Source organism: Sphaeramia orbicularis, chromosome 11, assembly GCF_902148855.1.
Source record: "Sphaeramia orbicularis chromosome 11, fSphaOr1.1, whole genome shotgun sequence".
NCBI classification, from domain to species: Eukaryota; Metazoa; Chordata; class Actinopteri; order Kurtiformes; family Apogonidae; genus Sphaeramia; species Sphaeramia orbicularis.
In genome coordinates this window covers 15,428,084-15,453,971 of record NC_043967.1, presented here as the reverse complement: position 1 = coordinate 15,453,971, position 25,888 = coordinate 15,428,084, and the positions used below count along the sequence as shown (strand labels likewise).

The following is a 25,888-nucleotide window of genomic DNA, read 5'->3' as shown; positions in this document are numbered from 1 at the left end:
TGTCCATGGATTCATGCTGTGAAATGTTGTACCTGAGGTCGTGGTCTGCGTTTACTTACGGGGCTTAAAGTCATTTAAGTCTGGCAAAAACCAGCTAACCTCTCAACTTTTATGTGTATGTACTTTATATATCTTCATTCAAATGGCACACTCTCACTGTAGGTAGGTACAAAGTGTTTGCTTTAAAAAGGTATCATACCTATTGAAGTGAGTCATACTCCCAGTGTACGTATCCCCTGAAGAGGACTACAAGTTCTAATTCCTGCCTGTGATCATCATGATTCGGTCATGCCTTCTGCTCTTCGTTTGCTCTCTTATACCTCATTCCGCATCTCCCTCTCTGCATCCTGTGCTTTACAAAAAAGCTCTCAACATCCTCCGCACAACTTAAAAAGCAGCACTGCTGAAGAAATACTGATTTTGATAGATTATATGGTTGCGCACCAGTATACAAAAGGATTATGAATAGGAGTCAAATGAAGCACTTTGGTAATACAGATTCATTTGAAGTGCTATTTGGGTTTTCTTATTAAGTAGGTTTCTTGGAGACTGAGCTCGTCTTTGGCTGACGTGTCTCGGTATAGAAATTTAGGCCTTTTGTTTAGGTTGAGTGTCCCGGTCTTACTTTCCACATGGTGGAATGAGCTGCATAACGAAATTAGTGGACTGATTCAATCAAACAGCATGTCAAAAAGGCGCTTCAGTGTGTCAGTCTGTTAGAAATCTTTTTTATCACAGTTCACCCTAGGAGTCTTGACTAGAGCTTTACTAGAAGTTGGCCCACTGCATTACATCACTGCCATTCTTTTATGACTTTAGATGAGATTATTGATCTAATTTAGACGAAGAATCATTGCTTGATTGTGAAATTGTTCATCAACATTTTCCTTTGTAAAAAAAAAAAATCCACCAAAACATCACTCTCAGCTTGCATCAGCCTGTTTAACAGTGTGTGTGATTCAGCAGAGGGACTAAAGGCTGCATGCATTTCTGTTGCACATGCTTGCATTTAAGATAAGAAAAAGAAATTTGTTGCATTACCATTTAATTCATTAATAATGTCCCCCTGAAGAATAATGCATCAGATTCTCCTCATTGACCTAAGGGATGTTTACTTCTATATTATAATCTCTACAATATTTTCCTTTGGGGTTCATTTGTTGTCATACTTGGTTAGAGTCTGTTATATTTAAATGGTAGTATTGCATTTGCCATGTTCTGTAAAGACAGAAACTCTCCATCTCTGATCCCTCTCGATCTCATTGGAAACAAAGCATGCTGATTCACTCTATTTTTAGCTTGTATTGTTGTTTTGTGTGTGTTAAGTTAATGGAAACAGCTTTTTTAAACACACAAATGACAGCATCACCCGTGACGTTCACATCAAGAAAAACAGACACTTGCGCTAAACGGTGCGCAGCTCTGACGCGTTTTTCTGCCGCGCGTCTGGCGCACACACTTATAAAACCCACAGCGCACCAAGCGCTCAGAAGAGCCGAAGAGACGCTACAGGACAGCGCGCAAACCTCCCTCTAAAGCCTCTGGGAAATGTGAGTAGTCATTTAAAGTTTGTCTGTGCACTTGTGGTAACTATTCACAGGTTTTTCATCAGCTTCAAGTGTAATCGATTGATAAGTTGTTGATCTTTTACTCTGATCAAATAGAGAACATTTCCTTCCACACCTTTTCAAACTTTCCCTGGTGGATTCTGCGTGATCTGAGTGTGTATAGATGTGGTTGTTAGAGTTCAGTGGGCTCCTGATGTGAAAAGGCACAGACGTAAAGTGAGGTTACATTCAGATGTTTGTGCGCTGTCAGATGCATCCTAACCTGGTGAGCTGGCTGGGGACTCTGGGGTTCCTGCTGTGGGCGCTGCTCTGCCTCAGCGCCCTGACGGAGGGATACCCGGTGAAGCCGGAGAACCCTGGAGAGGATGCCCCGGCGGAGGAGCTGGCCAAGTACTACTCAGCCCTGAGACACTACATCAACCTGATCACAAGACAGAGGTAGGCGGACCTGAACCTGAACCTGCTGAACCTCTAATATTTACCCTGACTCACTGATGATAGGAAAACCTTTATGCTTTATCTGTTCCAATACTGTCATCAGCTGGGGAAAAAAATGTATGGATTAGTTAAAGTCCCATTTCGGAAGATTTGTTCACGCAGATAATTGGAAGATTGATTTGAGAAACAGATTCTGGCTTCACAATTCGGTTTTTGCATTTTCTTGCTCGTCCATCAACAATCTCTCAACTGGAAATGCAGCTTTGGAAACAAATATTATCAATCCACCTGTGGTTTTCAGTAGAAATACAATGCAACAACTCTTCGACATGACCTTTTGGTATTCTGTTCTTGGAATATTAATTACCTCTACATGGTTTTTCAACATTTAGTTGCTTGTCTTTGTGAAAATTTCTGTTTTATTGTCAATAATTTAACTATGTTATTTTTTAACCCTTAAAAAACTAAAATGACTTCCAAATGATTTTTTTCTCTGCGTTTACCTTTCCTAAGTGATATTTCGCTATTAATTGAAGTATTATCCTCTGCATTTTGCATTTGTCAGTAAAAATCATGTATTTTCCTAATTTACTGATCATGTAGATGTTCATAAAAGCTCACAATAAATTCAAAGGTCATCATGTCAAAACAAAGGAAAACTGAAGAAAAAGTGACTTTTTGGTGCAAATGTATGGTTGATTGAACATAAAACAAGCATTTACAACCACTTTACTGGTGAATCAGTGTTGCAGAAGATGACGGTGTTTCCATGCTCAATACGGAGCCTGTGAGCGTCCAAATGGATCATCTGTGATGACAAAGAAAAGCTGAGAAACTGCATTTTTACTTACAGTATTTCCATGTTTTGATAGGATTAGTGGTTCAACAGTTATTGAAAATTTTAGATCAGTAGATGTTTTGGCTGTTTTTTTGTTTTGTTTTGTTTTGTTTTTATTTCTGCCTCATTCTGACCTTTTAGTCACATTTATGGCAAAATGTGGGTTTTCACGACTTTGTCATGAAGGTTATAGTGATTATTTCCAAAGCTGTGTTCTTCAAGTTTGGATTCTTTCTATTTCTGTTTCTATGTGTATTTGTATTTCTATGTGTATATGTATTCGTATTTCTGTTTTGTATTTCTATGTGTATTTGTATTTCCATGTGTATATGTATTTGTGTTTGTATTTCTATGTGTATATGTGTTTGTATTTCTATGTGTATATGTATTTGTATTTCTATGTGTATATGTGTTTGTATTTCCATGTGTATATGTATTTGTGTTTGTATTTCTATGTGTATATATATTTGTATTTCTGTTTTTTATTACTATACATATTTGTATTTCTATGTGTATATGTATTTGTATTTCTGTTTTGTATTTATATGTGTATTTGTATTTATATTTCTATGTGTATATGTATTCGTATTTCTCTTTTGTATTTCTATGTGTATTTGTATTTCTATGTGTATATGTATTTGTATTTCTATGTGTATATGTATTTGTATTTCTCTTTTGTATTTCTATGTGTATTTGTATTTGTGTTTGTATTTGTACTTCTATGTGTATATGTATTTGTATTTCTATGTGTGTATGTATTTGTATTTCTATGTGTGTATGTATTTGTATTTCTATGTGTGTATGTATTTGTATTTCTTTTTTGCATTTCTATGTGTATTTGTATTTCTATGTGTATATGTATTTGTGTTTGTATTTCTATGTGTATATGTATTCGTATTTCTTTTTTGTATTTCTATGTGTATATGTATTTGTATTTCTGTTTCTATTTCTATATCTACTTGTATTTGTGTTTCCATCTCTATTTCTATTTCTATTTCTATTTCCATTTCTATTTCAGCATAGTCCATTAGTAAAGCTAAACAGTAACTTGTCAGATCAACAGCACACAGAGTGCATTAGCATGTCCACTGGAGGTTCTGCCTGTTGGAGCTGCCAATTCGAGTCTAGCGTCACGTAAATGTTTGCCCTCTGACCCGTGTGCACACCCACTGCCACATTTACCACCTGTAACAGAAAATACGAGGGGGAATGACTGCCAGGGCCAGCACGCCGTGTCAAATTGCCCACTGTTTTTTTTTTTTTGGTTCAACTTTCTCCTGAATGCCAAGGGCTTGGTTGCAACAGCAGGCGTTCAGCCATACAGGGGTACAAATGCGCTGACAAGGCTTATCATCTGAGGAGCAGAAAAGAAAATATGACCACCTGCAATGCAACTCCTGTCTGCACTCTGTGGATGTGTGACTGCCCATGTCTGCTTTTCACTGAGCTTACTGTACAAATGGACACAAAGGCACACATAGTAATAGGTTTATATATTTATTTCCTTTCTTTCAGCTCAGTCAAAATCTTCTTTTTCTGATTTCATTTTGACCTAGTTGATGTTAAGCCTGTTGGATCATCTCCCTTCTATCTGATGGCTGATCATTCCTCTGTCTGTTTATCTCTCTTTGTATATGTTAGATATGGGAAAAGGTCCAGTCCTGAGATTCTGGACACACTGATCTCAGAGCTCCTGCTGAAGGAAAGCACAGACACGCTTCCACAGTCGAGGTATTTGTGTATGTGAGGGAGACGGATGCAGACAGGGTGGAAACCAAGTTGACTCAAAAGGATCTGACTCTGACCTCTGTTGTTTCCTCTTCAGATTCGACCCGTCCTTGTGGTGATGATGTCATCTGCATTGGCTCCGCCTCACTGCCTCCCTGTTGACAGTCTGACCTCTACACGTCTGTAACTCCGTACCTTCCTGCACCAAATGACCACCGTCTTCTCTCCCCTTTTACCTCTAAGAGCCGCCACGTACAGTATATTCACCCCTTCCTCCTCCTCCTCCTCCTCCTTATCCATCAACTACAAGTCAAGACTGCTTACAGTATGTGCCATATCTATTGTAAATAATTTCAATTCAATGACTTTGTCTGTGAATCATGAAAGTAAAGTGGGGGAGGGTCATGTTTATTGTATGTATAACTGTGCTATTAAAGATTCACTGTTTGAATAAATGCATTTCCTGGCATCTCTTTACCAGACTGAATGGATTTGACTCAGTCTTGGGGAAACTTTCATTTTGTACACACTGCAGTGACAGTGATAGTGACAGCATAAAGGGAAACATGCCAAAGTCATCTAGTATTGGCTGCCAAAATATTAAAACCTACCATTTCTGTACAACAACCTCTTCGAGACAGTGTCAGACAGGGATTTTCAGACATTTGTCAGGTGGATTATGTAAAGTCCTTTTCTTTTGATGGCATCATGTTTGGGCTTGCTATGCCACACCTTGCCTCCCAGCTAAAATCCATGACGTTAACTGCTCTTGTAGCTTTGTGAAACCAGATAATGGAGTAAATGCAGGTAAAGTACATCTGAACTGGATCTGACAAGCATGAATGGTCCAGTAAAAGCTTATACTGTATGGTCAGGAGGAGACCTAAGTGGATTTGAAGCTGCCCGTTGGGTAGCTAATGGCGCTCTCTTGTGGCCATAAAGATAAAGTGCCTACTCTGAAACTAAATGAAGGGAGAAATGACATTTCCAGGAGTATTATTGCAATAATATGAGTGCTTGGTCTACTGCAGCCTTGCGTCAAATCGGCCCACAGAGCACAAATAGAGCAGGTCAAAGGGACAGTCCGCAATGGAAATAAAAAATACAAGTGAAACCTGCTAAATTAGTGAAATCCAAGCGATCATGAAAAGTGGTAGGACCTGCAACACATTCATCAATAAGAGGTTTCCTGATATTTCTGTTTTAGTTTTTTTAGATCAGTCTCCATGGCTTTATTGTTGTTTATCTTTCTTTTTATTAGCTCCAGCTTCAAATAAATAAATAAATAAAATAGGATTAATGTGGACGTTAAAATTTAGCTAGAAGTACAAATTCCGCTCCATAACGCATCTGTCTGTGTGTGCCTTTGTAGTTTGTTAAAGTAAAAAAAAAAAAAAAGTAAATGTGCGTAAATGCGCGCGTAAATGTAGCAAGTCTGACAAATTTTGTTACTCATCTTTTTCTTTTCCCTATCATTCGTATGTTACATCTAAATGATCCTGTTGTATTTATATGAATGGACGTCTGAGTGGCACTAATAATAATAAAAAAAATACTATAAGATACAATGTACTCACTGCGCGAGGGTTGAACTCTGACTGCCATTGGCCCGGGACTCAAGACGTCAGAGGCGAGGGCGGGGTATATGTGTTTGATTGGCATGGTGTTCTCTGGTAGTCTGCTGCGGGACCAGGACAGACAGCTGAGGGGGGTCTGAATGTCCAACCGGGACGGTCGGTGGACCACGGTGAACTCACACGCGCGTTTCACAGGTAAGTTACGGCTCGCGGTCGTGTTGGTGAATTACACATTCAGAATTCATTCATCAGCTTCCAGTCAGATGGAGACAAAGGCACTTTGCCGTGTTTTAGGCGCAGTAGAGTTTGACAGAAGGGGCGGTTTGCCTCCTGTAGAGCTCGTGAACCGGCTTTTATTCACGCGCACAGCACTTGGGCTTTGGCGCCTATTGTGGAGTCCAGGACGCGTCCTTCTCCTTCCTGCGTATCATGAGGGAGGAAGCGTACGGCGGATGGGTTGTAGTCGTAAGTGTGTACACGCCACAATGGCTCGAGTGGGTAACAAAAAATGGCCGCACGTGTGGTGAGATTCGTGTGAATGTACAGTTGTCTGGTCAACCAAAACGGCGCAAGCGTTTGGCACTGTTCATGCGCACGGGTGTGACCGCGCGCACGAACCGAGGTGTGTATGTGTGAAGGGGTAAGAGGTGTGGGCAGAGGGGGATGCTGACAGGATGAGGAAGGAGGATGGACCCTACACTGTCCCGAAATGACAGATTACAACATCAACCAGCAAATGATCGTGGCTTGAGAACGGACACAGCGCGTGTTTTTTGTTTTTTTTTTTCCCTGTAACATCTGCATAAATCTGCGCCATTTTCTAACTTTGTTGTATGGGGAAGGAAAACTTTCACAACAAACATAAACAATGGATAGTGTGTGTATCGAGCTGATGTTCAGTGGAAACAGAGAAGGGACCGGTGGTTTGGCACAGGCTGGCCGACCGGAGGCGCAGCCAGACGCTCCTATTGATTTTTATTTTTTGTCCTCCACTGAGATGTATGAGTGCACTCTCCAATAATAATGTACTAACACGATGTCAGAAGCACTTAATCGAAACATAAAACCGGGCACACATCTCAGAAGACAACAGCTCTCAATGAATCCTGGGACTGCCTTGCTCAGAGGAGCTCAGGGTCACTTGGAGAGGTTTATGAGCCGTGCGCACGTGATGGGGGAAGCCCATACACATACGCAACATCCTTTTGGAGATACCTTCCTAGGATTGACTGCATGACATTGACCAGTGTAACATGAGGCAGCATGGATCTTATTGCATCTAAAATATAGTTTATGGGTCTTAGTGTCTTCCGTTTCATCTTATAAAAGGGTCTAATCAGATTTGTTGGAGATAACAGAAGGAACTAAAGCAGGAAGCACAGGAGACTGGGACAGTTTAATGCATTAGACTGAATCTGCAGGGGAATCAAGTAAGAGCAGGGATGTCAGGAAGGATCCAGGATGACCTTTGTTGTTTTGCTGAAGTAGGTGGAATGAAGTCCAAAACTAGACATTCCACCCTCATATGCATATATTCCTTCCTGTCAGCAAGACAAGAGAAAACATGCATTTCAAGTTAAACATGTGCTCTTCATGTTGGAACATGCAGGAGTAGGGGTGTGTATTGGCAAGAGTCTGGCGATTTGATATAAATCACAATACCCGGATCACGATACGATATATCACAATTAGGGATGTAACGATTACCGGTATAATGATAAACCGCGGTAAAATTTCCGATGGTTAGTATTACCTTTTAAATTCTAATTATCATGATAACCATGTTCAATTACCGCACTTAGAAAACTTGATATGTAAATGGTCAAACAAGCTCCACTATGACCTGTCCAGCTCCTTTTTTTTCCACTCAAAAAACACCCAGGAATCGACAGGAGAATTGATAAAGAATTGGATTGGTAAACAGAATCGACAATGGTATTGATACTGATAAAATCCTACCAATTCCCACCCCTAATGCAGATATCTCTGGCTGTAAGGTGCCATCTTTAATGCACATTTGTATGTTTGATGTTTACATGTTAATATTTGAATGTTTCTGCCACAGAAAGTACATTGTGCTTGTTATTTTATTTGTTTGTTTGTTTGTTTGTTTTCAAAATACAACTTGGTTACATTATTTTAGTGTGCGTATAAGTACTTTTTGAACATTTTTAGCATATTTCAACAATACTACGATAATAATGATAACTGTGATAATTTTGGTCACAATAACCGCGACATGAAATTTTCATATTGTTACATCCCTAATCATGATATATCATGATACTGTCAAAAAGGCAATTTTTTTTCTTTGTTTCTTTTTGTAAAATGATTACTTCCTAGAAGAATTGAATTACACCAGAAATATGTACAAATACTAAACACATTTTTATTTGAACATCCAATGACCAAAGGGTCGGCGGTTCGAATCCTGGCTCTGACTGTCCACATGTCGAAGTGTCCTTGGGCAAGACACTGAACCCTAAATTGCTCCCACTAGGGCCAGGCAGTGCCTTGTATGGCAGCAGTCGCCCGCTGGTGTATGAGTGTGTGTGTGAATGGGTGAATGTGAGGAATTGTAAAGCGCTTTGGGCACCATGGCGGTGTAGAAAATGTGCTATATAAATTCAGTACATTTACCATTTACCATTTGAACATAACAGGATCTAATGCTATATCACAAAATTTTCTTGTGTTAAAACTTAAAGTATGTTTTACAGACATTACAGATGACGATCCTGCTCAAATGTTCATACTCTATTAGTTCATAACGAACATCATAACATTATTTTTGTGCAATCCCAACATAAGGAACTAACTTCTGCCTCTCTGACAGTAAAAAGTGCTTTTAGGATGCTTCAAATAACCATTAATTAATAAAACAGTGTTAAATACTAATAAATAAGATATAAAAAATAAAGAAAAACAAAAACGAACCTCCGCCATATCTGCATTTAAATAAATACCTAAAAATATTGATACAGTACTTTTTAATATCGATACAGTGTTATGAAATGAAATATTGCGATATATTGCAGAACCGAACCGCGTACAGGAGTCTGTCAAAGAGCAGATCATCTCTCAGAAGCTTCTGCTTTTCCATTATTAATACACTGCTATGGGAGAGCTGGTACATAACAAGAAAGGAGGAAGGGCAGAGCAAGAAGGATACACACACTGACACGGACACACAAATACACACTACATAATGAGTGAGTCAAACCTCCCAGCTATGAACAACAGCTGTATCAGAGGGCTGTTATCTCCACACCTACAATCTGGCCCACACCAGGCTGCACCTCCCTGCTGTTTATTCAGACCTGACCCCATAACAGTTATCATGAGCTAATTGCGTCTCTGTCAGGAAAAACACATACAACTTAAATGCTGAACCCATACTGGGAAGAAAATTAGTTCGAAGGGAAGTTTGTGTCGGAATCACCACTCAGCCCGTGAAGGCAAACGTCTTCGGCAGTCTTACCGCAGCCTATACTGCTGATTCACCACATTTCATCCATCACTAAGGCCTTAAAGGGGCATAGCACTGCAGATAAACAATAAAATTATCCATCTATAACAGGACAGTTTTCCTTGTAGAGGTTAACAGATAGTGGATTTTTAAAGGCTGATGTAATGACAGTAGTGTAGAACAGGAAAATGCAGATGGCTAATGAATCTAACTTAACTCTAAGTCATAAGTTCCAGTTGTGAGGCTTAGTATCAGTCAGTCTTCTACCAGGGATAAGTTCTACTCTTACCACTGGTTGGCAAACATTGTATCAGTACAGATTATCAAAGCACAGGTAAAGGCTTGATCTAAAAAAGAACTTCAGATATTTTCACTTATTTTATTAAGCGGTGTCTGTTGTGTGTATTCCATTTAGAGCTGCACAATATATCGTTTGAGCATCGTCATCGCAATCTACATGTGTGCAATAGTCATGTCGCAAAGTCCTGTAATGTAGGAGGCAAATGAACTCAACATGTTCTCATTTAACTTCAACCTGGGTACCTGACGCACACTACGCACAGCAATCCATCAATCACAATCGTTCTTAATCAGTTTGTCAAAGCAGATCACGCCCCTGCACATGGAGGGAGTCACTGGTAACAACATTGAAAAATGAGCAACGAACAAGAGAAAATCACCAAATATAAAGACTTGGTGCCAAAAAGAAAAGCAACGTCAGTTATGTGGAATTATTTCAGCTACAAGAAGGATGATACTGAAACATGTGTTCTGTGTCGATAGTGCCTTAATGCACCTGTCGCCACAGTGAGAGGAAAAACAACTAATTTGTTTGACCATTTACGTCTGCACCACACAGCTATCATATCCTCCTGAGTATTTTTTCATATCGCAATATATATCGCAGGGTAAAAAAAAATCGCAATGTCAGTTTTTTCCAATATTGTGCAGCCCTAATTCAATAGCTTTGGGTGTTGTGATTTTATGAATACATACTATACATTAGGTTGTGTAAATGTTGAAGTAAAGCCTATCTGTGGGGAACAGCTAGAGGCTCTTTGCTCAGAGCATCAGGTTTCATGCTCATCTCATAACCAAGTTGACTGTATCATCCCTGAAAAATAATTGAACTGAAATGAAAGAAACTGAACTGAACTGAAATGGAGCTTTCATTTAGGAGGAAACTGCTGCATCTCTAATGCTATGTTCAGTGAAACTTGACAAACAGAAATATGATGCTACAGGTTACACATCTTGCATTTTGCAATGATTACATGTTCTTTCCATGGGCTAAAAATGTGAATATTATGAGAAATCTGTTAAGACAACCTAGAAATGCCAAACACACTTAGTGCACTCATTTGCATCTGTCTTTTCCATATTCTGTATCTTTCACTCTTTCTTCTCCAATTGCATTTTTTCCATCCAACTTTACACATCATTTTTTGTCATATTTAAACTTTGCAGTCATGTTAAGTGCTGTTGCATCACTTTGCCCTCCCTCTGCCCTTCCCCCTCCTTTTCCTGATACTAATCATCAGTAACGGGAGGCTGGGAAGGGAGAGGCTGAGAAGATGCAGCCGCGGCCATGTGGCGGGTTGAATTATGTCACAAGGTGCCCATTATTAAGATCTGTGTGAGTTCTGTGCTGAGGGCTTTTGGCCATTGGCAGATGTATGTGTAATTATGTCATCTAGAGCCTGTGTAGCAAAAGCACTGATACACACATCTCAGCAGCTGAAGGAGGTCATTTGTGGTGATGCAGGAAAGTGCAGTGATGCAACAATTGATGCCTTTTTGTTAAGTAGTAGTATTGTAGATTGCAGTGTCAAGGAGCAGAGGTAAGCATGAATCGGCAGAAAGCTAGATAAGCCAGCATTCCATCATTTGTGGTGATGAAATCTACCGGAGTTGGAGAAACTGAACTGATTTTATCAACTTTCAGTACAAAGTAGCATCAGAATCTGAATTCTGAATAGCCAACAGTTCTGATAAATATTGCTAGTATTGATCTGCTGAGATGACCATCTTGATGGTAGCGGTGTAATCCTCTTATTGAGCGGCTGTGTTAACACACGGAGTGACCTACATAGAGTTTGTCTGGAGGCAGAGGGTGATGGGTGAAAGGAAGGACAGGAAGAGGCTGGTTAAGGGGGAGGTTAGAAGAAGAGCTTGTCATTATACACAAATTCATATACAGCACCATCTTGAACATGCTGTTCCCCTTCGGCACTTTCCACCAGTCATGCAGGAGGTGCCCTGTGGCTCAACCTTCAAGAAAGTTAACTAATTGCTCTTTGCCATCCCCAGAGTCAGAGCTTGCTGTGAGCAGTGGAGTGACATCTGGACTTACCCCGGCAGGACAGAGCACACTGGTGTCTTTTGTGATTCTCAAGTCATGAGAGGAACTGAGAGTGACGGCTGCTGTGAGAGCTGGCTGCCTCCAGTGCTGTGCTGCACTGGAGGGAGGAGAATGAGTGTGTGAAACACAGGGAGTTGAGGTTAAAGGAATATATAGACATGAAATGAGTGGGTTCTTCAGCCTAAATGCCTCATGGACTCAATTCTTTGTATGCACTTAAGCATTTGGATTTCATGACCCACAGGGAGTTGAGCGTTGCACTCCATCCGAGTCTATAAATTCACTAAATGTGATGATCAAGACACTGAGCTGGAGGTAGAGATAGCGTGACTAGCACGGGTAGAGTAAGAACCAGCTTGTGCTTTTAATAGTGTGCATATGCACGGTGCACAGGCACTCGCACACATACACATTTACATTTACATATGTGACACACCAGTGATGTTATGCTGTGTTTTGTACAAAAACAAACCCTCTGATCCCCAGTAATCCCCTTCTCTGTGTGCTGTCCATCATCCGTCATCTGAATGCTTGGCAACGGGGCATTCAGAGGGCTGTTGTTGGCTTGTTCTTATGTACGAATCCAGCCAATGGCAGCTGGGGGTTCATAAGTGACCAGTTTCTGGTAATTCTCCCTGTGTTCCTGGAGTAGGAAAAATGAGTGCATATTGGTGGGGACTGAGTGTTTGCATCGATGTGAGGAGGATCAACCCAGGCCAGCAAACACTGTGTGTTGTGGCCTAGTTCCTAGTCCTTGAGCTGACCGATATTTCACATGTAAATCAGTGCTTGTGTGTGAAAAAAATCTTGATGTATATTCTTTGTAAAGGAAAATGCACAGGATGTATGCATGGCCTTTCAAATACAAATGTCTTTCCTTTAAGTTCAGCTCTCAGCAGTGAGACTACAGCTACTTAGCGGTTCTTAGAAACAGATAATGTGGATGTTTGTATTCACCCAATCACTCCCTCAGCTCTTTCCTCTTTCAAGGTTTACTTTCTCATCTGTTGCATTTTCTCTCCTCATCCTCCAGAGATTGTAAAGGTCTTTCCCGTTCCTCTTAAGACTCCTGTCTCTTCGACTCTCCTTGAGGTTTGCTCTAACTCTCCTCAGTGTCTCCTTTTATACAGTCCTCTAAAACCAGGTGTGACCCTTCCCATCTTTCTCCTGGTCAGTTTTTACCCTTCCCCTGCCGTTCGGACCTTTTGATCAGCTCGTCTTGGGTCCTGCTCTGTGGAGTGGATGATTTGCTGAGGAACTGTCCCAGTGGCTTTGACTCCATTAACATTCTTCCGAGGGATATATTTCACTTCCAATGAGTGTGTCGTGCCTGATTGTAATCTGTGTTGCGTAATGAATCGACCTCTTGCTCTTTCAGTTCCTCTTTGCTTCTATCATACAATAAAGTACCACTTAATTCAAGCACAGCGATGAAAAGAAAAAGATATTAGTTTTAATAGATAAAAACTGATAACTGTAAAGCAGTGAGGAGTAGATCCGTGTTGCTCGTAACAATGCATGCGTTTCACACTTGAAAATTGCTTTGTACATGCAGACAGGAACCTGCTATTGGAGACAAGCTTAAGGTCAAAGGTTAAGGGCTATCCACTCTGTGATTTTTAAAGGAAGATCTTTTCAACAACCAGAACTTCCTTTTGTTACTCTGGCAAAGAGAATTGGGGGAAATTGGAAAATTTAATGGCTGTAGGAAATGAAGCATGTAATGGTGATAATCTATTGTTTTGAGAATGAATGCAGAAATCACTTATTTCTAACCACATCATTTTCATTGTTTTTGAAGCCATTAAGCTTTTTTTGTCCTATGGTCCATTTTACAATGGCTTTTCAGGGCATCGTGAATGAGTTTAGCACCAGACTTTTCCAGTATATCAGACGGATGAAGCTTGAATATTGAACAGTTTACAGTGTTTTTCCATCTACATTCAGAGTTACATGAAAATAGGATCCAGAAAGTACAAGGCAAGGCAAGTTTATTTGTATAGCACATTTCAGCAACAAGGCAATTCAAGGTGCTTCACACAGGACATTGAAATAAAAGAAACAAAAAGAAACACATTTAAAACATTATAAAAGAAACATGTAAAAGGTGATTAAAAACAGCAAAACAACACATAAAATCAAAAAAAATAAAATAAAAATAAAAACACACACATATTAAAGTAAGAGTTGCAGTGCAGAGTTTCAAAGAGAATATAAAATTTAAAAAGTCAAAAGCCTTCTAGTCAAAGGCAGCAGTGAACAGGTGAGAGTCTTTAACCTTGACTTAAAAGAACTCAGACTCTCAGCAGACCTGATATTTTCTGGTAGTTTGTTCCAGATATATGGAGCATAGAAACTGAACGCTGATTCTCCATGTTTAGTTCTGACTTTGGGAACACAGAGCAGACCTGCACCAGATGACCTGAGTGGTCTGGATGGTTCATACTGGACTAGAAGGTCTCTGATGTATTTTGGGCCTAAACCATTCAGTGCTTTATATACTAGTAAGAGAATTTTGAAGTCTATTCTCTGACAGACAGGGAGCCAGTGTAGAGACCTCAGAACTGGACTGATGTGGTCCACTCTCTTGGTCTTAGTGAGGACTCGTAGCCTTTTCCCAAAATTTTTGTAATTAGACATCAACTGTGATTTAGTGTTCAGTTTAGAGATAAAATGATCATTCTAAGTGATATGATGGTTTATAGCCTGCTGGTATATAGGGGTATAAGAAAATATCAGTTCTGCAATATATCGCAATATTTCATTTCACAATAGTGTATCATTATTAAAAAGTACTGTATCGATATTTTAGGTATTTATTCAAATACAGATATGGCGGAGGTTCATTTTTGTGTTTTGTTTTCTTTATTGTTTATATCTTATTTACTGTTATGTAACACTGTTTTATTAAAAAAATGATTATTTGAAGCATCCTAAAAGCACTTTTTACTGTCTGAGAGGCAGATGTTAGTTCCTTTGCTGGGATTGCACAAAAATAATGTTATGATGTGAGTTATGAACTAGAGATGCAAATTATCGATTAATCCATTAATCATTAGTTGATTGACCTTATCAATCAATTAATGATTTTCTCTTTCAATAGAGTCTATAAAAATAAAAGCTAAATATTGTTTATATACTTCATGAAAAAAGCATGTCATATTCCTTAATGATTGATTTATTGTACCATTGGATACAGTACAGGCAATGACATTTATGGAGTAGAACTAAATAAATTGTGCTGAGAAATTCAGTAAAATAAATGGATCTGATGAGGGGCAGTTTAGAAGAAATGGGCATTTCTGACTTTGCATCACTGACATGATGGAGCGAGATTTCAGCGGAGTTCCCTATTATGAACTAATAGAATATGAACACTTGAGGAGGATCTTAAACTATAATGTTGTAAAATATAATTTAAGTTTGAACACAGGAAAATTTTGTGATACAGCATTAGATCCTGTTGTGATCCAACAAAAACATGTTTAGTCTTTGTGCATATTTCTGGTGTAATTCAATTCTTTCAGGAAATAATCTTCTAAAAAAGAAACAAAACCAATAAAAAATGGCTTTTTTAACAGTATCATAATATATTGTGATATATTGTATCGTGATCCTGGTGTTGTGATTTGTATCGTATCGCCAGATTCTTGCCAATACACACCCCTACTGGTATAGGCAGAAGTAGAAATAGCTAATGTGTCAAAAAAGTTGCACATACAATATTTTGTTGCTTATGTAATGTCACAGTAAATGTCACAGCATTTCTGTCCATTCATAGTAGCACAAAAATTTGACCAAGATTTTGTATTTATGATGGAGAGTTGGACCACTGTGTGAAGTTTTTTCAATCACATCCCAAAGATTCCCAATGGGGTTCATGTCTGGTGTGAAAATGACATTTCATGCTCCCTGAACCTCTTTTCCAAAGTTTGAGCCTCATGAATCCTGGTATTGTTGTCTTGGAATATGTCTGTGTCATCAGGGAAGAAAAATGTATACTGATGACAAACCTGCAGACCTGGTCATTCAGTATATTCAGGTTCAGCTGACCTCAAACCATCCAGTCCAATCCAATCCAACTTTATTTGTAAAGCACTTTAACACAACCGCAGTGGACCAAAGTGCTGTACAGAAGAATAAATACAACTAAAATGAAAGAATAGAATAGAAGAATAGATTAAAAAACATAGAACTGTCCAAAAAAAACAGTGCTGTACAGAAGAACAAATAAAACCAAAATGAAAGAATAAAATACAAGAACAGATTAAAAGACATAGAACTGTACAAAAAATGAAAACATTGCTGTACAGAGGTATAAATAAAACCTAAATAAAAGAATAAAATACAAGAATAGATTATAAAACATAGAAGTGTACAAAAAAGCAAACAGTGCTGTACAGAAGAATAAATAAAACCTAAATAAAATAATAAAATACTGAATAGATAAAAAGACATAGAACTGTACAAAAAATAGAAAACAGTGCTGTACAGAAGAATAAATAAAACGTAAATAAAAGAGTGAAATACAAAAATAGATTAAAAAAACATAAAAAGCTGTACAATTTAAAAACAACAAAAACTAAGAACAGTAAATCACACATAAGGTTCTGAACCTTGACCTGATCAACTGAACTAACCCCAGATCATAACACTGCCCCCACAGGGTTGTACTGTAGGTGCTAGGCATGATGGGTAATCGCTTCATCCACGTCACTTCTCACTCTGATGCACCCATCAGGGTCGATCTGCACTCATTAGACCACATGACCTTTATCCATTGAAACACAGTCCAATCTTTCTGCTCTGTGTGAAACTGATGGTTATTTAAGAATGAGAAGCTTCTCACTGCATCAGTTCAATAACTTCTTGCACCTGAAATATTAATCACTGCAGTAATTATCCAGTGGAAAGATCTGAACTGTTTGCAAAGTTAAACCCATGTGGGGACTTTTGTTTCGACTGGACAGGGTATTTCTGAACCAGAAAACTGACTTTGAGGGAAGATAATAGCACGTAAAATAGAAATCACTCCAGTATAGATTTTTTTTGTTGTTAGTTTGATGTTCAGTTCTACATTTAGTAATTGCAGTGAGTTTGATGCTCAGTGTTATTTATTTAGGTATTTTTTTTATTGGTTTAGATGTTCATTTCCGTGCCTGTCTAGTTTCAAATGAAGTGAAACCAAAGTTAATATAATATCAGCCTTTAAAAATCCCCATCAGTTCCCCTCTTTACCCCAATATCTGCATCGACGTTTGGTCCCTTGTCGGGCTGCATGATTAATCGTTAAAAGATCGCGACCTCGCATGTGCGTGATTACATTTCTAAACACAGATGATTCTTAAGCATTTTATTTCATGGGCTGCATTACAAACAAATGCCCACAAACACAGAACCTCCGCCGCCTCTTCCCTCAACCAATGGTAAAGCGTCTTTACAACACGTGAGCCTGCTGCTGTCACCTGCAGTTGAGTGAAGAAAGAGTGAATTACAGCGGAGGAACGTCTGCAGTACAGAGAGTGAAATGGATGAAAACCCTAGTGGTAGTGAGGAGAGTCACCCAGCTGAACTCGTGCCCAATAACGGTTCACATTCATTGGTGTTAATCTCATGTCGGTCTTCTTTTCTGTCGTCCAGATCCAAGTGTCTTTTCACTTTCACTTCTCTGACTTCTGCGCTGTTCTTCTTCTCCTTTTCTTTTCTTTGCCAGTGAGGATAACTCAGCCTTTAATCAAGAAATAAAAGTCTCACCCTCTCCAAAAATTTCATATTAAAAAAATTCCATTGTGCCAGCTGGGAAGTTTGTTTGCGCTTCAAACTTTCACAGATCAGCTGACATCACTTAACATCCGGGACCATAAGTGACTGGCCTACTTGCGGAGTGATATGAAAGATGCGAATCAGAAGTAAAAGAACCCATTTTCCTTGACAGCAGTGCAATAAACATTTTGTGAAAAAAAAATCGTGCCAGAGAATTGTGATCTCAATTCTAAGTAAAAAAAAATTGCGAGTCACATTTTTGCCAGAATCATGCAGCCCTAGTCCCTAGTATCCAGTATGAGCTGAGTTCTAGATGTTCTTTGTATAGTTTGGTACATGTGCAAAACTGGAAATGAAAGTGAGAGCAGAATTCGATGGGTAATGAATGCAGAGTGCTTTGTCATGACTACCTGAGAGTAGTGCCCGTTTACTATGTCGGAGGCACTTTTCCAGCTGATGTTGCAGACATCAGACAGTGAATAGCAGAGGACAATGAATCGTCCTGAATGGCTCCCTCTTAAGACAAAAACACCTCAGTGAACAGATGAGAGTCCTGCTTTGCAAGAGGATGACATACTGTAGATGCATGAAACAGATAACCCAAAGGGAAAAGGAAGGAGACATTGATTGTGTGTGAGGGGTAAGCAGGAGTACATATTGGAATGCTGAAGACAGTGTATATGTGGGTGAGGGATGATGAAAACTGGGGTGCAGGATTGCAAGTATAACTGAATATTCATGCCTCCCAAGGATGAGCTTCACAAATTCCCTCTCTTCTGTGTTCTGTCTCTGTCTTTATGTCTTCACAGTTGGCTGATGAGCAGCCAGTAGGGCTGAGGTTGGACTACACCGACTGGCACAGGTAAACACAACTTCTCCCCCGCCTCTGCTTCACTTCTGATGCTCTGGAGATGATAAGGAAAATGTTTTTTTTTTGCAGGCTGACATGATTTTATCAGTTCAGTCAGAGAAATATCAGACTTTGAAGCGAGGATGTGCAGATCTTTGCTGCTCAAAAGAGAAACTGTTAAAGAAATAAGGAGGTAGTGGTTTTTAAAATGTGAGTTTTTGAATTACAAGGTAAATAATACATGCTCTGTATGCAAAAGGCTATGCTAACATTAGTCCAAAGCAAAGGAATTCAGTTTTTTTATGAATCCCATATGATGGAGTCATATAATTTGCACAAGTTACTGCTCATTAGTGGCTGCTGCTGCTGTGTGTAGCATTCCTTATATGTTCTCTGCACATGGTCCATGGCTCAGGAGGTAGAGCGGGTCGTCCAATAACCGAAGGGTTGGTGGTTGGAATCCCGCTCTGTCCTAGTCAGTCCGTTGTGTCTTTGGGCAAGACACTTTACCCACCTTGCCTCCAGTGTCACTCACACTGGTGTATGAATGTGTTGAATGTTTGGTGGTGGTCAGAGGGGCCGGAGGCGCGAAATTGGCAGCCACGCTTCTGTCAGCCTGCCCCAGGGCAGCTGTGGATACAGGTGTAGTTTACCACCACCAGAGGGGGAGTGTGAGAGCCAATTAATAATAGATCAATAATGTAAAGCACTTTGGGTGCCTAGAAAGGCGCTATAGACATCCAATCCATTATTATTATTACTAATGTACATTTGTTGTTATATATGGTGTCATGAGCTATAAGTTAGAGTACAGTACTATTTGTCTTGAGTTTCTGGTAAATAGCAGATGTTAACTACTATATGTGGTCATTTTACATGATGTTGTGTAGAAGTAAACATGGTAATCTGCACCACAAAGACTTTTTTACTGTTGTAACAGTAGAGCTCTGCACCAAAAAATGGTTTATATCAGGCTTGTATTAGGTTTCTTAACAGAATGAATTATTTTGATGGAAAACAAGTTAAGTAAAAAGAACACCCTGATTCATCTGTTTTTTATGCTTAGTTCAGTTCAGTTTCAGATTTATTGATTCATTACTTTGACTTAGATGTTTACCCCTGCAGCTTTCCCATTTCTGACAGAGTCAAATACTTAATTTCTGTCAGTGTCACTTGTGTTTTAGGGGTGATATCGGTCGATGAATCTGCTATCAGCCTTTTATAGCAGCCCTTAAACATCCGCTATCGATTGACCTCTGCTACTTTGTTATGGCCTAGGTGTTTTATTTTCTCCTCCCGTGGCTGTTCCAGTACAGATGGGTTCTGTGGGAAATGAGCTTTCAGCTACTTGCTTTGTGACAAGGAAATATGAGGCTCACCTTTTGGATTGAAAACACTTGTGTGATGAACTGTGAAGTGCTGTTAGTTCCATGTCATGTATCGCACTTTAAGAGATGCTCAGTGGGCACCTGTTTTAATTTTTGCACAACGCCTTACACATGGTTGTGTCAGCTGAGAGAGAGAGAGAGAGAGAGAGAGATTCTGTAATCCGGTGCTTTCGTGGCTGGATTAAAATCTGACGGCCTGAGGTTGGGGGAGGGGTTGACTGGTCGTGTTGAGGATGGGATGGAGCGAGAGGAGGGGCAGGGTGGATTAAGGCTTGCAGATCTTCTCTTTGCACAGCTGTGGGAGGGGTTTGATGGATGCAAAAAGGAAGGAGCCTGTTTGACTTTAGTCAAAACGCTGGGCCTTTTCAGTTTTTCCTTTACATCTTGACAGATTTGGTATTACTGGATCAAATAGAAAGATGGCAACTAAGAAAAGATGCTGCTTCTGCTGGGCTCTGGCTGTCAAGTTGTGTATTTTAATAATGTAGCGACGGATTTAAAGGGGTCATATTTTGCTAAACCCACTTTTATTAGTCTTTGGTACATCTATTTGTGTATTTGGGGGACCTAGCCATTCAAAAAGTTTGAATTTGAACCCTCCAGATGCTGCCAAACTATCTTTATATTATTTTTGGCAAAAATTTAGCGGATTTCTACAACCCGTTTTAATTCCTGCTTAATTTGTTACGTCTATAACTTGTTACATCACAACATTTGCACACATAAGGTCCAGACTTCCGACGAACATTTCTCAGAGTACACATACATAATTGTTAGTCAGCAGCAGTGGTTGTAGTCCATACTGAAAATATGTCCAAACTTCGAGCCGTTTACCTAAAATGTTCAGTTGTTAGTTGAACGGGACAGAGCAGCACAGCCAACAACCTGGAGGGGGTGAGGCCTGAAGTGGCTCATTTGCATTTAAAGGGCCAGCACTCAAAACGACCTTTCTGGTGTCATTATTCAGAAATAGGGTTCAAGATGGGCCTGTGGAGTTGAATTAATGAAGAATTCAGACCAAAGCATAGCATTTACAGTTTATGTAGACCACAGGGAAATATTTGAAAATGTATAATTCCATTAAAAAAAAAAAAAAAAAAAAAAAAAAAAATATATATATATATATATATATATATATATATATATATATATATATATATATATATATATATATATATATATCACTCCTTTAAAAAATTGTAGGTGAACTAGTTTTGATCATGTTTCACAGATGATTCAGTCCTGTTTGGATTTTGACACAGTTCATTTGCAGAGATGATGATGCCTTTTATTCAGTTGGAAGATGCATTAACCTGTTGGTTGATTGTTTAACTTAACCACAGTGACTAACTGGTTTAGGTTTTTAGCAGAAATGTAAAATCTTGGTGTCAGTTTTACGCCAACACAAAACTGCTCTAAAATGCTTTTTCTTTCTTTAATCACCTTTGACCTGGTGCAAAGGTTGCATAGTCCCAGTTCCACATTATCTATCAAGAATAAATCACATTATCACAATCATTTCATGAAAAGAGGTCAAAATATTTTAATCCAATTTTATGAAATCTATACAAAAGTGGAACTATTTCATGTGTTGACTTAGTAGCTCATCCACTCGGATTTTGGTGGCCTAAGGTCAAAGGTCAATGTTGCAGTGACTTTATAGGCATGAAGAGATTGAAGCAAAGTTAATCAAATATCTGACTGAAATCATGGTTCTTTTTAAAAGTACAATACTTAGGCAGGCCTTAGATTGTTGTATTATGAACAGGTTATATGTGCACACTATGGAAAAAAAAAAATCTGAACTGAAAAGCTTGTGGAGGTAAAGTACTTAGTGTGACCTCTGTTTGGATTCAGTAAATGTTTGACTCTCTCAGGTTGACTGTCTGGGTTTTGACTTTCAAAAGGCTTCATGGTCTTTTATCCTTTTCTCCATCCAGATGATCCTGTGCAGCTTCTACAATATTCAGACTTTTTTTTTTCCTGAAATGCATGACCACTCATATGCATTTCTTAGTCTTTGTGGAATATACAGCAAATATGTAGTTTTAAAAATAAAAAACACATTTCAATATCCGGACAGTTGACGCAAGAGTTGAAGATTTACTGAATCCAAATGGAGATCACACTAAACACTGACTTCACCTGTAGAAGCTCTTTAGTTTGGATTTTTGTCTTCAATGCAGTGCACAAATTTCCTACATATTTCTTGTTAGAAATAAAGGCAGACAGACATTACAAGCCTGCAAAAACAGCAAAGCCTAATACATTTGCACAGTATTATATGGGCGCTTCTATGAAACTAGGTTCATTTTGGTACCTGGCACTTTGCTAGGTTTTTAGACCCAATAATAAAAGGTAAATTTAGACATATTTCCCCCCAGGATGTACCTAATGATGACCTCAGATAAATGCAAAGAAACTGGGGCATTAAAAACTACCTTGGTGTCAGAGCATTTTATCTGGAAAACATGGCTTAAAATGGTCTTGTATGCCACTATAAATAAAGACACTGTGTTAAATTTGACAATCCTAGTGGTTTTTCTAATCCAGACATGGGTTTTTCACGAATCTCAGTCTCATTCCAGGTTTTGTATGTAACCCATTGTGTCCACTTGTATTACATGCGGAACCTGCTCATTTAAATACATATAAATTGTATGTGATTTTGCAACACCGGTCATTTTTGTCAAACACTCTGCCTTGCATAATTAGTTCAATTCCCAAAATGTACCTGTGAGGGAATAAAAAGATATTTGAAAAAAATAGTAGCACGTAGTTTTTGTGTCCTTTCTACCATGTTATGTACAGATTTTTGTATAAAAATAATTTAAAATGTGTTTTATCTGAAAAATAGTTTCTCTTTTATCTCAAATAAATATTTATTTTTAAAATAGACCTAAAGTGCTTCCAAACTTGCTTCATAACATTAATCTACATCTGGTTTGAATTTTTAGCCCCATGTCCTGTCTTTAGGGACCAATTTCATAGAAGCACTCATATAGAAACTTTACTATGGTTAGAAAATTGTGTGACTCAGTATCTTCATCTGCACAGAGGCTGTATATATGTGATAATAACATATTACTTTGTACTATAAATAGCAACGTCACTATGGAAATAAGTGCATAGATGTCATATATTTCATTTCATTATGGGAACATGCAAAATACAAGGTTCCCATTTAGTCATGCACCCATTACTTTTCCCAAAAGACTCACAGGCAGAGCGGCTTAAACTGCAGTCCCAAAAATGTGCATAATCCTGTCAGCACCTCCACTCTACTGATTAAGCAAGAAGAAAGTTGGCTTGGGCACACTCATTTAAAAAGAAAAAAAAAGAAGTAAAAGAGGAAGGGGGGGGGGGGGGGGGGTGAGAAGCGGCTCTTATTAGGCTGACACATGCTGCTTTAGGGAGGTGGATGACAGATGAGGGAATACGACCGAGCACAATCTGCACACGCTGAGTGTCTGCACATTGGGGCAGCGGGAGGGTGGTGTCCGGACCCTGAGGAACGCCAAAGAGAGAAAGAAGCAGAAAAGAATGGCATGTAAGATCAGGCCCCCTTCAGTAACACTTATGTAAGATTACTTACATAATGACACATCCAACTGGTGTGTGTGTGTGTGTGTGTGTGTGTGTGTGTGTGTGTGTGTGTGTGTGTGTGTGTGTGTGTGGAGGTGTACATGTGAGCACGTCTAGACTTTGGGTGGGGTCGAGAATACAAGAGGAGGGGTACTCAACAGCAGGCGAGGATTGTGGGATTATGTGTGTGTATGTGTGTGTGTTATTAACAGTAGAGGAGGGGGTGAGGGTTAGGATGGGAAGGTATTAAAGCCAGAGTGGAGGGAGGGGACTGACAAGCATCTAACGCATGTCCACATCTGTGCATGCACTCTGGCTTTCTACTCGTCCCCGTCTCGTCATGCTTGTCTTCCTCAACTTGTCTTTTCTCCACATCCTCTGGCCTTCTTCTTCTTTTTTCTTCTTCTTCTTAAACTCCCTCCCCATCTTTCCTCCCTCCTTCCGCCTCCTCGTCTCTTAATATCCTCTGATCTTAATCCCACTCTATTGTCGCTCCCTTTGTGTCTCTCTGTATCCCCCCCTCTCCCCTCCGTGTCCACCGTGGACTCCCTCTGTTTCTTGGGAGTTGTAGCAGATCAGAAGCTCCAGACAAGACGACAAGGCACAGTCGCAGAAATACTAGTGGTTTAGCTGGTGCATACTTGTGGCGAACAGGGAGGAAGAATAAGGGCTTGTGGGGACGATGGTCACAGCTATAGAGGAGGTCTGTCCCAATGGGGCACAGGAAGAGGAGGAGAAGGAGGAGACAGCCACGGAACAGATGGGTGTCCGGTCCACCCAGGAAGCAGGAACGTCCGGAGGTGAGGAAAAGAGGAGGAGAAGAGGGGTGTGTGTGATTATTTTTTTTATTTTTATTTTTTTAGATTCTGTAGTGTCCGGGTGTGCTTTACAATTTGACATTGATAGAAGTGTTTAATGAGATGGTAGAGGTTAGGTATAATCTGCATTAGAGGTTACACTGCAATTTATCACAGCAAATTTACATCAAATCTGAGGAAAACTGACTGGAATAAAATATTTACTGAAAATAATATGATTTATAGTTCCATTGAATTAGACTGAAGGGAATTTAGGGACATTTAATTACAGAGGAATATGTTTTTCATCAGTGCATATTACCACAAAAATGTGAATATTGTGTTTTTTCGTCATCTTAGAATGAGCTGTTTATGTCCATCATGTTGCACTGCCATGTTTTTACAGTAGTTTGGAACTACAGCTGGGTGACATGGACAAAAAAATGTAATATTACTTGATTGATGATTTTATTTAGTGTTTTCTGGCCACATGAACTGAAGTTAGAATATGATTCAAAAATACTCTCTCTGCACTAAAAGTATTGCAATATATGATCGGAGAAACACACACAAAAAACAAACAGGTTGAATTCAGAAGTTTTCAAAGGTTTTAAGAGGAATAACCTTGAGTTTGTGATTTAGACATTTTTCACAGTTTTCTGAAAGTAAAACCTCTATGAATAATCGAAGTGATTTGATATTCTCCCAGTCCTACTGAGAACAGACTTCATCTCCTCCTCTTCCTACACCCCCCCCCCCCCCCCAGGGTGGAGGTATATAATAATGCCAGGAATTCCATTTGTCCGAGATTTTTGTCCAAATAATTTTTCAAAAACAATTCATCTGATTCTTTTCAAATGTGACACTTGTTTTATTTACCACTATGAGAGGTGTAGTGCACAGTTGAATGGCTAAATTTCAGTTTGGTTTTTTATGAATTTTTTACATTTAAAATGTGTCCAACTGAAAAGGACTAATTTAGTTTAATCTATTTTACAATTATCTTTCATTTAAAATTCAAGATGAATCCCTGACTAGACAGGATATCAGTGAGCACAAGGGGTGGGGGTAGTAGAAAGCTTTGCTTACTTATACACATATTCCTCTTGTTTTTCTACAACCACAATTAAAAAAGAAAGTTGTAACACCCTCTAAAACATTGGTTTCCAACCTTTTTTGGCACGTGACCCCATTTTAACATCACAAATGTCTGGCAACCCAAGACATTCAAAACAGAGAATTTTTTTTTTTTTGCTAAAATTAATTTGTTTTTGATAATGTAATAGTTTGTTATATTATGTTGCACATAAGCAATAATTTTAGGTGGCATTTAGTCTATATAATGTATATTATTATGGACAGAGGCAGAAAAGCCAGGTGTAGATTACTGCACAAAGTGAGAATTTTATTTTCCTTGGTCAGAATATGTACAGTCAGTCCAGCTTGGATTTACAAGGCTGACAATTAATACTGAATAAACAATAACTCAAACTATGAATTATGAAAGAGCTGCAGCATCTGAAAC

The 25,888-nt window shown here is 39.0% G+C and overlaps 2 protein-coding genes across 7 annotated transcripts in view; both read left to right on the top strand.

Annotated features, from left to right (window-relative positions):
• The first annotated feature begins 1,458 nt into the window (after positions 1-1,458).
• Positions 1,459-5,045, top strand: npy (neuropeptide Y). The gene is made up of 4 exons (XM_030148158.1): positions 1,459-1,550; positions 1,819-2,006; positions 4,486-4,575; positions 4,670-5,045. The coding sequence occupies exons 2-4, from the start codon at positions 1,819-1,821 to the stop codon at positions 4,689-4,691; spliced, it is 300 nt and encodes a 99-aa protein (XP_030004018.1). The 5' UTR covers positions 1,459-1,550; the 3' UTR covers positions 4,692-5,045.
• A 1,184-nt stretch (positions 5,046-6,229) lies between these two features.
• Positions 6,230-25,888, top strand: part of pals2b (protein associated with LIN7 2, MAGUK p55 family member b) — a 49,455-nt gene continuing 29,796 nt past the window's right edge. For 2 of the 6 annotated variants that reach the window (XM_030147134.1, XM_030147133.1), the window contains exons 1-2: positions 6,230-6,344; positions 18,553-18,605. Coding sequence is in view for 4 of the 6 variants with exons in the window: in XM_030147129.1 (XP_030002989.1) it covers positions 24,249-24,366 (118 nt within the window). In the remaining 2 variants the exon portion in view is untranslated. Of the gene's footprint in view, positions 6,345-18,552; positions 18,606-23,676; positions 24,367-25,888 lie in introns of those variants that run through there. The other 4 variants (XM_030147132.1, XM_030147129.1, XM_030147130.1 and 1 more) reach the window with 4 other exon arrangements.

Bases quoted from the DNA above. Each gene is read 5' to 3' on its own strand.
- npy (XM_030148158.1), top strand. From the start codon at position 1,819: ATGCATCCTAACCTGGTGAGCTGGCTGGGGACTCTGGGGTTCCTGCTG. The intron at 2,007-4,485 runs GTAGGCGGACCT...TGTATATGTTAG, and splicing joins AACCTGATCACAAGACAGAG to ATATGGGAAAAGGTCCAGTC. The intron at 4,576-4,669 runs GTATTTGTGTAT...TTTCCTCTTCAG, and splicing joins GACACGCTTCCACAGTCGAG to ATTCGACCCGTCCTTGTGGT.